General features: G+C 38.4%; 1 protein-coding gene across 1 annotated transcript; it reads right to left on the reverse strand.

The window, feature by feature from the left end:
* Positions 1-1,343: 1,343 nt before the first annotated feature.
* On the reverse strand, positions 1,344-13,235 carry LOC112264992 (interleukin-8). The gene is made up of 4 exons (XM_024441948.1): positions 12,953-13,235; positions 6,507-6,639; positions 5,009-5,143; positions 1,344-2,611 (listed from the first exon to the last, which is right to left on the reverse strand). Exons 1-4 carry the CDS (start codon positions 13,020-13,022, stop codon positions 2,599-2,601), a joined length of 351 nt encoding a protein of 116 aa, XP_024297716.1. The 5' UTR covers positions 13,023-13,235; the 3' UTR covers positions 1,344-2,598.
* Between the last annotated feature and the right edge of the window lie 251 nt (positions 13,236-13,486).

Here is a 13,486-nt window from a genome sequence, read left to right on the forward strand (position 1 = left end):
CAGGAAACCGACCTATTAGCGGGATAATTTGTGCAACGCGTCTACAGTAGTCACTGCCTCTCACAATAACACACACTCTGTGAGCAAACTAACCGTAACATTTAATGAATGTAAAATTGTTATCTGCAGTACGATTTATGTTTTAACTTTTCTTAAACTATGTCTATGAAAAGGAGGCATTGTTTAACCAGGGTTTAAGTAAACAGTGCAATAAAAGTGGTGCACGCAGTGCAATGTTGAGGTGCAGCATTAGGAGTTCCTATCCAAAAGCATTATGGTTCATCAGCGAAAAATGGGTAAAGGTGGGGAACTAGCTGGAGGGCCAGATTTGAGTAACCCCATGGAAATAAATGTGTGACCCAATCAGTCTTTCAGACATTCTTACTGACCACACTCTTTGATACCTGTTACTGTACCTCACTACCACAAAAAGTTGGTGGCACCTTAATTGGGGACGACAGGCTCGTGGTAATGGCTGGAGAAGAGTCAGTGGAATGGTATCAAATACATGGTTTCCATATGTTTGATGCCAATCCTTTAGTTCCGTTCCAGCCATTATTATGAGCCGTCCTCCCCTCAGCAGCCTTCACTGCTCACTACGTACTACTACATACCTCCTATACAAATTATTTGATATCTTTGATTTAATATGGTATATGGGAGAGGTTTCATCTGTTAGACTTTATAGGTATGTAGCAATGATTTCTTAAAACTTTAGCTATAAATACTCCAAGTTTCCATACAGTTAATTACCATATTGTACTTGACACCTGTGTCACACCTTAATCTGTTTCACTTGTCTTGTGCTTGTCTCCACCCCCCTCCAGGTGTCGTCCATATTCCCCATTATTTTATGTGCATTTATACCTGTGTTTTCTGTTTGTCTGTTGCTACCTCGTCTTGCCTCGTCAAGGACAACAGGGTGGTTTTTCCAAGTACTCATGGTTTCGCTAGTCCCTATTTTCTAGTTCTTCTGGTTTTGACCATTCTGCCTGCCCTGACCCTGCCTGCTGTTCTGTACCATTCTGAATCTGCCCTGGATTACTGACCTCTGCCTGACCCGAGCCTGCCTGCTGTTCTGTACCTTACCGACTCTGTGCTGGATTTGCCTGCCCCGTTTGGTCAATAAACATCTGTGACTCGAATGGTCTGCATCTGGTCTTATCCGGAGTTGTGATTGTGTGTCAGCTTTGGAGGATCAGTCAAAAGCAAAAGGTGCAAACCTGCACATTGTTTTAATATAGGGAATACAATTATCCTAATCTACACTAACTTGTGTAAGATATGTACACAATGCAACCTTGGTTCATACTGCAGGAAAAAAGGACAAAAGACAAGTGCAATAGCTAACCCAGACATACTTTTATAAAACAGTAAGCTACACACAAGGTTCAATTGTTCTATCAATATCTATATCCATATAAAAACAATTAGGATATTGATTGTAAGATGGGAAAATTGACATTGAAGTGTGGAGGGAGAGCATTGAATACATTCATTCAATTTGGATTGAATGTTTGAGAATAGTGAAGAGAGACTAATAAACAAAAAAAAGAAGCCTTAATGTTTTATATTTTCTTCACTCAAGTACAGTGCAAGTATTTCTACATTTTCTGTATTCTGAAAGAGAAAGATCAGGAAACGATGACTTAACGCCACATTTTGACCGGCGGCGTTGAGCTATATTAAAGTATTGAAACATTGAATTAAATATGAGTATGTAGGAAACATACGTTTAAGTTTAAAAAATATAGAGCAGAAAGGATTTTGTTATGCCAAATAAATATTGTTCAAGTGATAGTTTTCCAAATTGTAACCCCAGTATTATATGAAACAGTCAAATAAGTCAAACACAGATATTCTTGGGTGATATTGTTGTAATATATGTTAAAGTTTTTAGGCCAATTTTGAGACATAGCCATGGAGTATTTTTATGTGTATTTCTACTTCAAAAAAGGGAACATAAAGGCAACTTCTGTTGTGAGGTATATATTTGCTACTTCTGTAACCTGTGGGAATTGAATCCTGGTCGCTTGATTGCCAACCACATGGTGAGGGGTCGTTCTTAAACAAACCACTCTTTTTGAATGTGTCTTTTTGGTAAATGTTTGGAACCAAAAAGTGTTTCATTCATTTACCAATATTTTTGTCTTTTGCTTAAACATAATACACATATCAAGATCCAAAATAATTTACTTCTTTCAATTCTGAATGAAACAGCCACTGTTGTAGGTACTGTACATGCAGTCAGTAGGATAGATTCTGTGACCCCAACTCTAGACTCAATTCAACAGTATTCAATTCAATAAATGTCATTTATCTCTGATGGGTAATTACTTTACCACATACAGCAACGTGACACCCATCAGGCGAGATGCAGTGTAAGAGAGTCCTGTCACAGAGTGTAGGATAAATTATGGCAACTTAACCAATTTAAAGGATGCTACACATTGGTAGTGGAAAAGGTGAGAACTTCCAGCACTAGGTAAGCGCTATGTAAATGCTGTCCATTCACTTTAAAGGCAGTAGCACTGAAATCTCTCCCTTTGTGCGAAGTAGCTCTTGATAGCATTGATCAAGTCAATGGAAGTCTGGGTTTCAAGGCTTCTTGCTGTGGATAAGAAACAGTCATATTTAGGCATATTTTATTACATACTGTAAGTATGGTGGATGGATGAATGGATGGATAGATAGATCTTATATGATCATGGTCTAAAAAAAAACATGCACAGATGTGGTAAGATATATTGGCACCATTGTACTGTACAATGGAGTGCAACAGAGCAGAATGTTCCGTTTTTTTATTTTCAAAACTGTCTGAAGGTGAGGTGAGATAAATTACACAATAGACGAGAATCATTGTCTCCAAGCTAATTTTAAACAAGGCAACAGTAAACTTGTCGTCCCCCACGAATGATCCAGAGCCACCGCCCCCTTGGGCCAATTTAAATATTGTGTGTAACTAACGATTTTCAGTTAATTACTATACTGTAGCTCCCGCCTTCGGCCAATCATTGTAATTTTGTAAATGTCTGATCTCTGTGGCAAGATGCATCATTCACCCAAGTTTCATCAAAATTGGGCTAGTGGTGTCTGACGAACGGATGGAGATCGATCCATAGTCCCAGGCCATTTTCTGGATTTGAAGTGAAAAAAATCTCAATTTCAGTTTAGACATTTTTTGTTGTTGGTACTGTGCTATTGTAAATCAAACAAATGTATTTTAAAATAAATAGTCAATCATGAAAGGGTGCCAATATATTTGACTGCATCTGTATTTAATTTTTAATGTGAAATGTGAAAACATAACTAAAAAACATCTGGTTCTTGTATTCTGCCTGTGTACTATTGTGGCCTACTTCATATACCACTTATATGTTACTTACAGTTGCAGACAAATATATTGGCACCTTTGCACTTTTTTAATTCCCTATTTCTTTTAAAATATGTTTTAAAAAATTGTTTTGTCTCCATACCTTATTGTATTTTCACACATTATTATTGCAGCATTGCACTCCAACACACCTTGATAATCTGATGATTTCACACATTAAAGGCTCTCAGTACCAGTGGCAGAAAAGCAACCCCACAGCATTATTGAACCCTTCTTATAATTGATTGTAGGGAAGGTGTTATTTTCTTTGAATGCTTCATTTGGTTGTTGGTAAACATAGGAAGACCCCACTACTGAAGGAGGCACAAGAAAGCCTGAACAAACCCCTCAAAAACCCACTTATAACTAGCCTAATCCCGGGGACAATGTTCTGCAGACCAATTAAACAAAATTATAGCTCTTTGGTGATACAAATCAGTGTTTACTGATGAGAAATTAAAGCATTCAATGAAAAGAACACCCTCCCTACGTTCAAAGAGAGGGGAGGTTTGATAATGCTGTGGGATTGCTTTGCTGCGTCAGGTACAGGGGGCATTGAATGTGTGCAAAGCATAATAACATAAGCAGATTATCAAGTGTTTTCTAGTCCAATGCTCAAGCCAGTGTCTCCATTGAAGGTTGTGGGTTTTCCAGCTGGAGAACGACCCCAAACAACACACATCAAAAAGCACCCAGGAATGGTTAAGAAGCGATGCTGGACTGTTCTTGTCACGCTCTTATCTGTTTCACCTGTCTCTGTGATTATCTCCACCCCCTCCAGGTGTCGCTTATTTCCCCCAGTGTATTTATACCTGTGTTTCCTGTCTCTCTGTGTCAGTTCGTCTTGTATGTTTAGTCTAGTCAACCAGCGTGTTTTTCCAGCCGTACTGCTTTTCTATTATCTTTTGTTAGTTCTCCCGGTTTTGACCACTGCCTGACTCTGGACTACTTTCCGCCTGCCTGATCATCCTGCCTGCCCTGACCTTGAATCTGCCTGCCCTTCGGTACCTATTGGACTCTGAACTGGTTTTGACCTTTTGCCTGTACACGACCATTCTCTTGCCTACCCCTTTTTGGATTAATAAACATTGTAAGACTCCAACCATCTGCCTCCTGTGTCTGCACATGGGTCTCGCCTTGTGCCTTGATAGTTCTGGTGGCCAGCGAAGAGTCTAGATCTGAATCACATCCAAAACCTTCGGCGAGATCTGAAAACAGCAGTTGGTGGAGGGCACCCTTAAAATATTTAAGAATTAGAGCAGTTTGCAGCTGAAAAGTGGGCCGGATTGTCTGTAGAAAGGTGCAGCAAGCTCATTGATGGCTACAAGAAGCTTTTGTCTGCGCCAAAGTCTGTGAAACTAAGTAATTGCTCCGGGGTGCAAATAATTTTGTCTTTATTAAATTAAAATAGTAAACTTAAGTTTGCCAAAATAAAATAGGTTCTCTTATGTTGAAGATCAAATAACAAGGTGTGGTGACCCAGTTTTCAACTTATTTGAGAAGAAATAGGGAATTTAATAAAAGTGCAATGGTGCCAATATATTTGCCAGCAACTGTATAAGTTATGATTCATATACTGTAGACCCTTTTCCAAATGGGTGGATAAGTAGACAAACAAACATTTTGTTGTTTTACCTGGTTCGTTTATTCCAGGTCTTTGGGCTGTATGAGTTTCTCTTGTGCTTGGCCAGTATCTGCTCAATGATCTTCTTGACCCAGGGAGCACTGACGTCTAAACAAATCTCCTTACCGCTCCCCTTCAGAGTGGCTCTGCAAGACAGGCACACAGTACAGTCAGAATCAGAACTAATATTATCACTACCTGGAACTAACATTATCACAACCTAGAGCTAAATCAGCTTTTGTAAATGAAATAGGATGTTAGTAAGCAAGGACTCACATAGAATAATTTAAGGTAAATATCTGATTGTGAACAAGGTATAGTAACCATATTTTAGAGTCAGTGTTAGTGTTACTACTCGACTAAAAGCATAATTTAAGATAATCAACATAACATATTTTTGTCAGCACTAACTTAAATATGATTAATATAAGATGTCCATAGTTGATATCAACATGATTTAAAACCCATATCAATCAATATCAACTTTTATATATACAGTGCCTTGCGAAAGTATTCGGCCCCCTTGAACTTTGCGACCTTTTGCCACATTTCAGGCTTCAAACATAAAGATATAAAACTGTATTTTTTTGTGAAGAATCAACAACAAGTGGGACACAATCATGAAGTGGAACGACATTTATTGGATATTTCAAACTTCTTTAACAAATCAAAAACTGAAAAATTGGGCGTGCAAAATTATTCAGCCCCCTTAAGTTAATACTTTGTAGCGCCACCTTTTGCTGCGATTACAGCTGTAAGTCGCTTGGGGTATGTCTCTATCAGTTTTGCACATCGAGAGACTGACATTTTTTCCCATTCCTCCTTGCAAAACAGCTCGAGTCAGTGAGGTTGGATGGAGAGCATTTGTGAACAGCAGTTTTCAGTTCTTTCCACAGATTCTCGATTGGATTCAGGTCTGGACTTTGACTTGGCCATTCTAACACCTGGATATGTTTATTTTTGAACCATTCCATTGTAGATTTTGCTTTATGTTTTGGATCATTGTCTTGTTGGAAGACAAATCTCCGTCCCAGTCTCAGATCTTTTGCAGACTCCATCAGGTTTTCTTCCAGAATGGTCCTGTATTTGGCTCCATCCATCTTCCCATCAATTTTAACCATCTTCCCTGTCCCTGCTGAAGAAAAGCAGGCCCAAACCATGATGCTGCCACCACCATGTTTGACACTGGGGATGGTGTGTTCAGGGTGATGAGCTGTGTTGCTTTTACGCCAAACATAACGTTTTGCATTGTTGCCAAAAAATGTTCAGTTTTTGATTTGTTAAAAAAGTTTGAAATATCCAATAAATGTCGTTCCACTTCATGATTGTGTCCCACTTGTTGTTGATTCTTCACAAAAAAATACAGTTTTATATCTTTATGTTTGAAGCCTGAAATGTGGCAAAAGGTCGCAAAGTTCAAGGGGGCCGAATACTTTCGCAAGGCACTGTATATATATATATAGTCATATTTTAGGGTCAGCATGATTTAAGTCGGTAGTCTGAACTCACATGATCTCGGTGTCTTTGCAGTGCGAGCTGGGAGGAAACATCTCTACCTTGTCGATGAGTTTACCAATCCGACGCCTCTCCATCTGGATGCAGCGACAATGTAAGTCTGACCCCAAGTTACTTAGGCTCATCCCTGTAAAAGGTCAGAGGTCAGTTTTAGACTACATCATATTGGATATGAGGTGGAAGTCACAAAAAATGTGAATGAAAGAAGCATGCTTTTAATTGTTAAAGACTCCAAACACCGACGTCATAGACTGATAACTCTGCTTCCGCACGGCAAGCGGTACCAGAGCAACAAGTCTGACACCAACAGGCTCCTGAACAGCTTCTATCACCAAGCCATAAGACTGTTAAATAGCTAACAACATGGCTACACAGACTATCTGCACTGACCCTAATATTTGATTTTTGCACTGACTGTACGCACACTCATACGCTCACTCACACTGACACTCCAACACACACTTCACTTGCTCACACACATAACACGCGCACACGTTCAAAGTGACTCTATACACATGTGCACACACACATACAATCATAATATACGCCGCTGCTACTCTGTTTATCATATATCATGATGCCTACTCGCCTTGCATATCTAACACTCCCACTCCACTGTAAATACGGTATTGGCACTGACCCTGGAACTGACCTTGAATATATATATATATATATATATATATATGTACTGTAGCTTACTTACTTTCTTATTATTTCTGTTTCTCGTGTATTTGTTATACTTTACTTTTTTATAGTACTACTGATATTGTTGGGAAAAAGCAAGCAAGAAAGGCATTTGACTGATTTTGTGCATGTGACATTAAAAACTTGAAACTTGAAAAGCTGTAAATCAAACTACACACTGTAGTCCAGTCTCTTTAATGAACAAATTAATCTTTGAAATCAAATCATTAACAGTTAGATCATATGACCACGATTCAACTCATAAAAAGCACACCTCTCATGTAATGTAATTGGAGTGTAAGTCAAATCAAAGGTAATACTGTCTGTTTATTCAGCTGTTTATGCTGATTCAGGTGATGTCTGTTTCATTTGAATGGTGGGACTTTTCATTTTGTTGTTGTTTTGTTTTCAATTCCACCCCTAATAGCCAGTAACGCATAGGTTCTGAGTGGGGCACTCAGAGTTCCCTGCCGGTCCCCTACATTTGAAATCGAGTGCTAACTCTGTCCACCTGGCAAGGACCGAGCATCCCTGCTTGCAAAACGAGCGTGCAGATGCATGGGCTGGGCAATTGGACTGACATGTTAGGAAGCGACAGCTTTCAAAGAATTGTCCCACCGTTCAAATGTTCAAATGAAACAGACAAGGCTTGAATCAAATCCTAAATAGCTGAATAAACACTCACAGTTTTATTTTTTATTTGAATTACACTTCCATTATAAACTCAGCAAAAAAAGAAACGTCATCAAACTGTCAACTGCGTTTATTATCAGCAAACGTAACGTGTAAATATTTGTATGAACATAAGATTCAACAACGGAGACAAAAACTGAACTGAAGTTCCACAGACATGTGACTAACAGAAATGGAATAATGTATCCCTGAACAGGGGGGTCAAAATCAAAAGTAACAGTCAGTATCTGGTGTGCCACCAGCTGCATGAAGTACTGCAGTGCAATCTCCTCCTCATGGACTTCACCAGATTTGCCAGTTCTTGCTGTGAGATGTTCCCCCACTCTTCCATTGTGGTCAAAAGAAAATTTAAAACATTTAATCATGAGTTATTTCTAAATGATTTAGCTGCTGTACCCTGGGAGCTGATTTATCTAGAGGATGATTTAAATCACGCTACAGAATGTGTTATTGATTTGCTCACTGAGGTAATGGACCATCATGCCCCTATAAGAAAAAGAACAGTTGGTGCCCGTCCATCTCTGTGGATTGATGATGAACTGGGTGAAGCTTTTTCTCAAAGAAATATGGCAAAAGTCTTAGCAGCCAAGTCAATATTAGAAATTGATGAACAGAATTATAGAACATTACGTAATTATGTAGTTAAATTGAATCGAAGGAAAAAAAAGTTATTTTACAACAATGCTTTTACTGATTGTAAAAATTATTCTAAAAAGGTATGGAACACAGTTAAGGGCTTACTTGGTACATACTGTATATCTCATCATGCCCATCTAGTGTGGAGGTTGACGGGAGAATAATAACAAAACCAGTTGATATTGCCAATCATTTTGCAGATTTTTTTACACAAAAAATTAAATTACTAAGCAACAATGTAGACATAAATTCTTCCAAACAAGCTATTGTCCAATGGATTGATGATCATATTATGAGCAATAAGATCTGCTCTTTTAGTCTACAAATGGTGTCAGTGGAGGAGGTGTTAAACCTATTGAAGTCATTACCTGATGGTAAATCTACAGGTTATGGTCTTATGGACAATTTTTTGCTTCGCTGTGCTGCTCCCCAGATTGCAGTTCCACTGAGATACACATTTAATTGGTCACTGGAAAAGGGGCTGTTTGCAAATGTATGGAAGCATGCAAAACTGTGTCCTATTTCGAAAAACTGCCAAGAACCCATTACTCCTGCCAATAGTCGACCAATTAGTTTACTCCCTACACTCAGTAAGATATTGGAGGGTATTGTGAGTAGACAAATGTGGGAGTATATGGAAAAGAATGATCTGATTACAGCCAATCAGCATGCTTATCGCAAAAACCATTCCACTACCACTGCATTGGTTGACATGACTGACCAGTGGCTCAATGCTATGGATAATGGCAGGTTTGTAGGTTTACTATTTTTTAGATTTCAGTGCAGCATTTGATTTAGTGGATCATGAAATTATTTTGACAAAATTAATGCATTATGGTTTTAATAAGGAGGTAGCATTGAATTGGGTACAGTCATATCTAACTGACAGGAAACAGTCCACCTATATCAATGGTTCATTTTCTTCCCCTAATGTGTTAAACTGTGGAATTACCGCAGGGCAGCTGCCTTGGGCCACTTCTCTACTTAATATACACCAAACGACCTCCCCTATGCCTTGGTTGAAACTCAAGCTACTATATTTGCAGATGATACTACAATTTATGCAGCAAGACAATCGGTTCAACAGGTACAGCAAGCTTTGCAAGGAGATTTGGAGATTATCAGGAAATGGGTTTGCCAAAACAAACTTGCTTTAAACACCAAGAAAACCAAAGTTATGTTGGTCTGTTCAACTAGGAAAAAGCCAAAACAGCATGGGATACAATTAAGTATGGGAGGAGTACAAATTGAAGAAGTGGCAGAAACCAAACTACTGGGAGTGCAGCTAGACAACTGCTTATCATGGTCATCTCAAATAACTAATCTATGTAAAATATTTAAAAAAAAATATTAAAACAGCATGCATAATCAGAAGGATAGCTAAATATTTACCAGGGAAAATCCTTCAGCAAATAACACAGGCATTGGTTGAGAGTCAAGTGAACTATTGTTCGGTGGTCTGGGGAAATGCATCATCTAGTGAAGTTAGGAGGCTGCAGAATGCACAGAATAAAGCAGTAAGGATTGTTTTAAGGCGGAGATATGGTTCTTCTGTTGCAGTCATGCGCAGTGTTCTTGGTTGGTCATCAATCGACAAGATAATTGAAAAAACATGCTCATCTTATTTTAGAATATACATAATTTAAAACGGCCACGTTCTACTCACAATGGTATTCAGTTGGTAAGAGACAGACATTCCGTAAGTACTAGGAATAGATTGTCCACCATCTATGCGTTATCCAGACAGAAAAAAGAAATGGGCAAAAGAACATTTCGATTTAGAGCAATAAAGAAATGGAATAAATTAACTGAGCAAACTAGAAACCTTTCAATAGATAAGTTTAAACATGATTTAAAACCAATTTAAATATAGTATATAGAAATGTTGTGGGACTATAGTAGATGAAAAATCTATATTTTTTAATTTTTAATATTTTTTTTAGATTGAGTATTTATTGGGTCATTATGCTAGTGTATTATGTATGTTTGTAATAGTGTGTTATATGTGAAAGTGTGTTTGTATTATAAATTGTATTTTAATGTTAAGGACTCTTGGAAGATTAGTCCAAATGGGGACTAAAAGAGATCCTAATAAAATCAAATAAAATCAAATCCACCAAGGCACCTGCAAGTTCCTGGACATTTCTGAGGGGAATGGCCCTAGCCCTCACCCTCTGATCCAACAGGTTCCAGATGTGTTCAATGGGATTGAGATCCGGGTTCTTCACTGGCCATGGCAGAACATTGACAACCCTGTCTTGCAGGAAATCACGCACAGAACGAGCAGTATGGCTGGTGGCATTGTCATGCTGGGGGGTCATGTCAGGACGAGCCTCTCTCAGCCTATTGCGGACAGTCAGTCTTAGGACTGATGGAGGGATTGTGCGTTCCTGGTGAAACTCGGGCAGTTGTTGTTGCCATCCTGTACCTGTCCCACAGGTGTGATGTTCGGATCCTGTGCAGGTGTACCGATCCTGTGCAGGTGTTGTTACACATGGTGTGCCACTGCGAGGATGATCAGCTGTCCGTCCTGCCTCCATGTAGCACTGTCTTAGGCTTCTCACAGTATGGACATGACAATTTATTGCCCTGGCCACATCGGCAGTCCTCATGCCTCCTTGCAGCATGCCTAAGGCACGTTGACACACAGATAAGCAGGGACCCTGGGCATCTTTCTTTTGTTGTTTTTTAGAGACAGTAGAAAGGCCTCTTTAGTGTCCTAAGTTTTCACAACTGTGACCTTAATTTCCTTCTGTCTGTAAGCTGTTAGTATCTTAACAACCGTTCCACAGGTGCATGTTCATTCATTGTTTATGGTTCGTTGAACAATCATGAGAAACAGTGTTTAAACCCTTTACAATTAAGATCTGTGAAGTTATTTGGATTTTTACGAATTATCTTTGAAAGACAGGGTCCTGAAAAAGGGCCGTTTCTTTTTTACTGAGTTTATAACATGCATTTAATTTGATTGTTATGCTTTTCATGATTTAAATCGTGATTATATGATAAATGATGTATGTTTGAAAGGTGAGCATTATTCATTTAATAGACTGGTCAACAATTAGAAATTTGATCTAATGCTTGTTTGTTTCATTCCTTGCTTGTTACTGTAATTTAAAAAAAACTTGTGTGTTGCAACACTTATAATAGGGAGCCATGATTAGCTTGATAGAAAGTTCTATTTAAATAGGTAGATGTAGCTGTTACTCAAATACTCACATACTGTACTGTCAGAAATACAAATTATCTCTAAAAGGTATTTCTTCACTTATTGTTGATATTGTCTACCCTTGACTCTTGCAGTTAGGGCCCGATGCTCCTTAAATGCAGAGAACTTTTAATATTTTTCTATGTTGTGTCCTTGGGTAAATCATACGCTTGCCCCGCTATTGCACTGGAGAACTCTGTGTGTTTTTCCCATTCGACATAGGAGAAACCGCACGCTTGCATGTCTGGATTGTTATTTCGGTACAAAACCATGTCTATGGATTGTATACACCTTTTGAAATATGTTGTTTTAAAGACTCTGGTAACTCTGGACTATGGTTTTAGTACTGTCTGTAAAAATCCGATCTAGACATGCCATTATTTTGCTGCTTTTACTGTCAGGAAATGGGCAATCTAACCCAGGTCCTTACATTTCTACCCATTCTGAATTAAAAAGTCAGAATGGTCTGAAGTTTCTGCACATAAATGTAAGAAGTCTTCTTCCAATTTTGTGAATATTAGGATAAAAACCACAGACCTACATGAATTTATGCTTTCTGAAACCTGGCTCAAAAGATCTATCATTGACAAAAATATTGGCATTGATGGTTACAATGTTTTTCAGTCAGATCGCAAATTTAAGGGTGGCGGTGTTGCTATAAAAGGCATGTTTTCGGCAACCATTCTGACTTCTATTTCCAAACCCAAGCAATTCAAATATCTGGCTTTGAATATAAATCTTTGTGCATCCTTAAATTGAGTTGTCTCCTGTTGTTATAGACACCATCTGCTTTTGCTAGCTCTCTGGGTTGTATTTGGGAATTGTTATCATAAAATGTCACAGCTGAATTTGTGATTAAGTGTGGCCTGAATCTCGACTGGTTGATATCGAACTCTGATCAACTCAAGAATCTATGTTATAATGACTATAATCTTACTCAGATTGTTAACAATGTAACCAAGTTTAATGCAAAGTGTGTGCTAAAATCCTCTTTGGTTGATCTTATTTTAACCAACACTCCACATCGTTTTAATACGTCTGGTGTTACCATTTGTTCTTAATTGACTAGCCTGGTTAAAGTTTCAATAAAACAAAATGTATAACATTATATTTTGAAACCTTGACTTATTTTACTGCGCATATGAATTATATTCATGTCCATACGGTGTCAATGCATTGACTCAAAGTAATAATAGAGTAGATCATAATATAAACTCACCCTCGGTGATGGTCAGGAGGGCCAGGAGCACACCGATAGAGCTGTCTGACATTCTGATGCTCATCTTCATTTTAGCGAAAAACTGGAGTTCCAGTAACTAGATGACAAGGTAGTATGATCCTAAGACAAGCTGGAGTTCCAGTAACTAGATGACAAGGTAGTATGATCCTAAGACAAGCTGGAGTTCCAGTAACTAGATGACAAGGTAGTATGATCCTAAGGGGCGGCAGGGTAGCCTAGTGGTTAGAGCGTTGGACTAGTAACCGAAAGGTTGCAAGTTCGAATCCCCGAGCTGACAAGTTACAAATCTGTCGTTCTGCCCCTGAACAGGCAGTTAACCCACTGTTCCTAGGATTTGTTCTTAACTGACTTGCCTAGTAAAATTTAAAAAAATAAGACACGCTGGAGTTACAGTAACTATGGTACTGCTGGAAGCCTAAGCTCGAATAACAAAATAAACCATTAGTAGTTTATTAGATATTACTCTGGTTATTATTATGAGATTGAATCATACTCTAAGAGACAAGGATGCAG

Source organism: Oncorhynchus tshawytscha, linkage group LG13, assembly GCF_018296145.1.
Source record: "Oncorhynchus tshawytscha isolate Ot180627B linkage group LG13, Otsh_v2.0, whole genome shotgun sequence".
Taxonomy (NCBI): domain Eukaryota; kingdom Metazoa; phylum Chordata; class Actinopteri; order Salmoniformes; family Salmonidae; genus Oncorhynchus; species Oncorhynchus tshawytscha.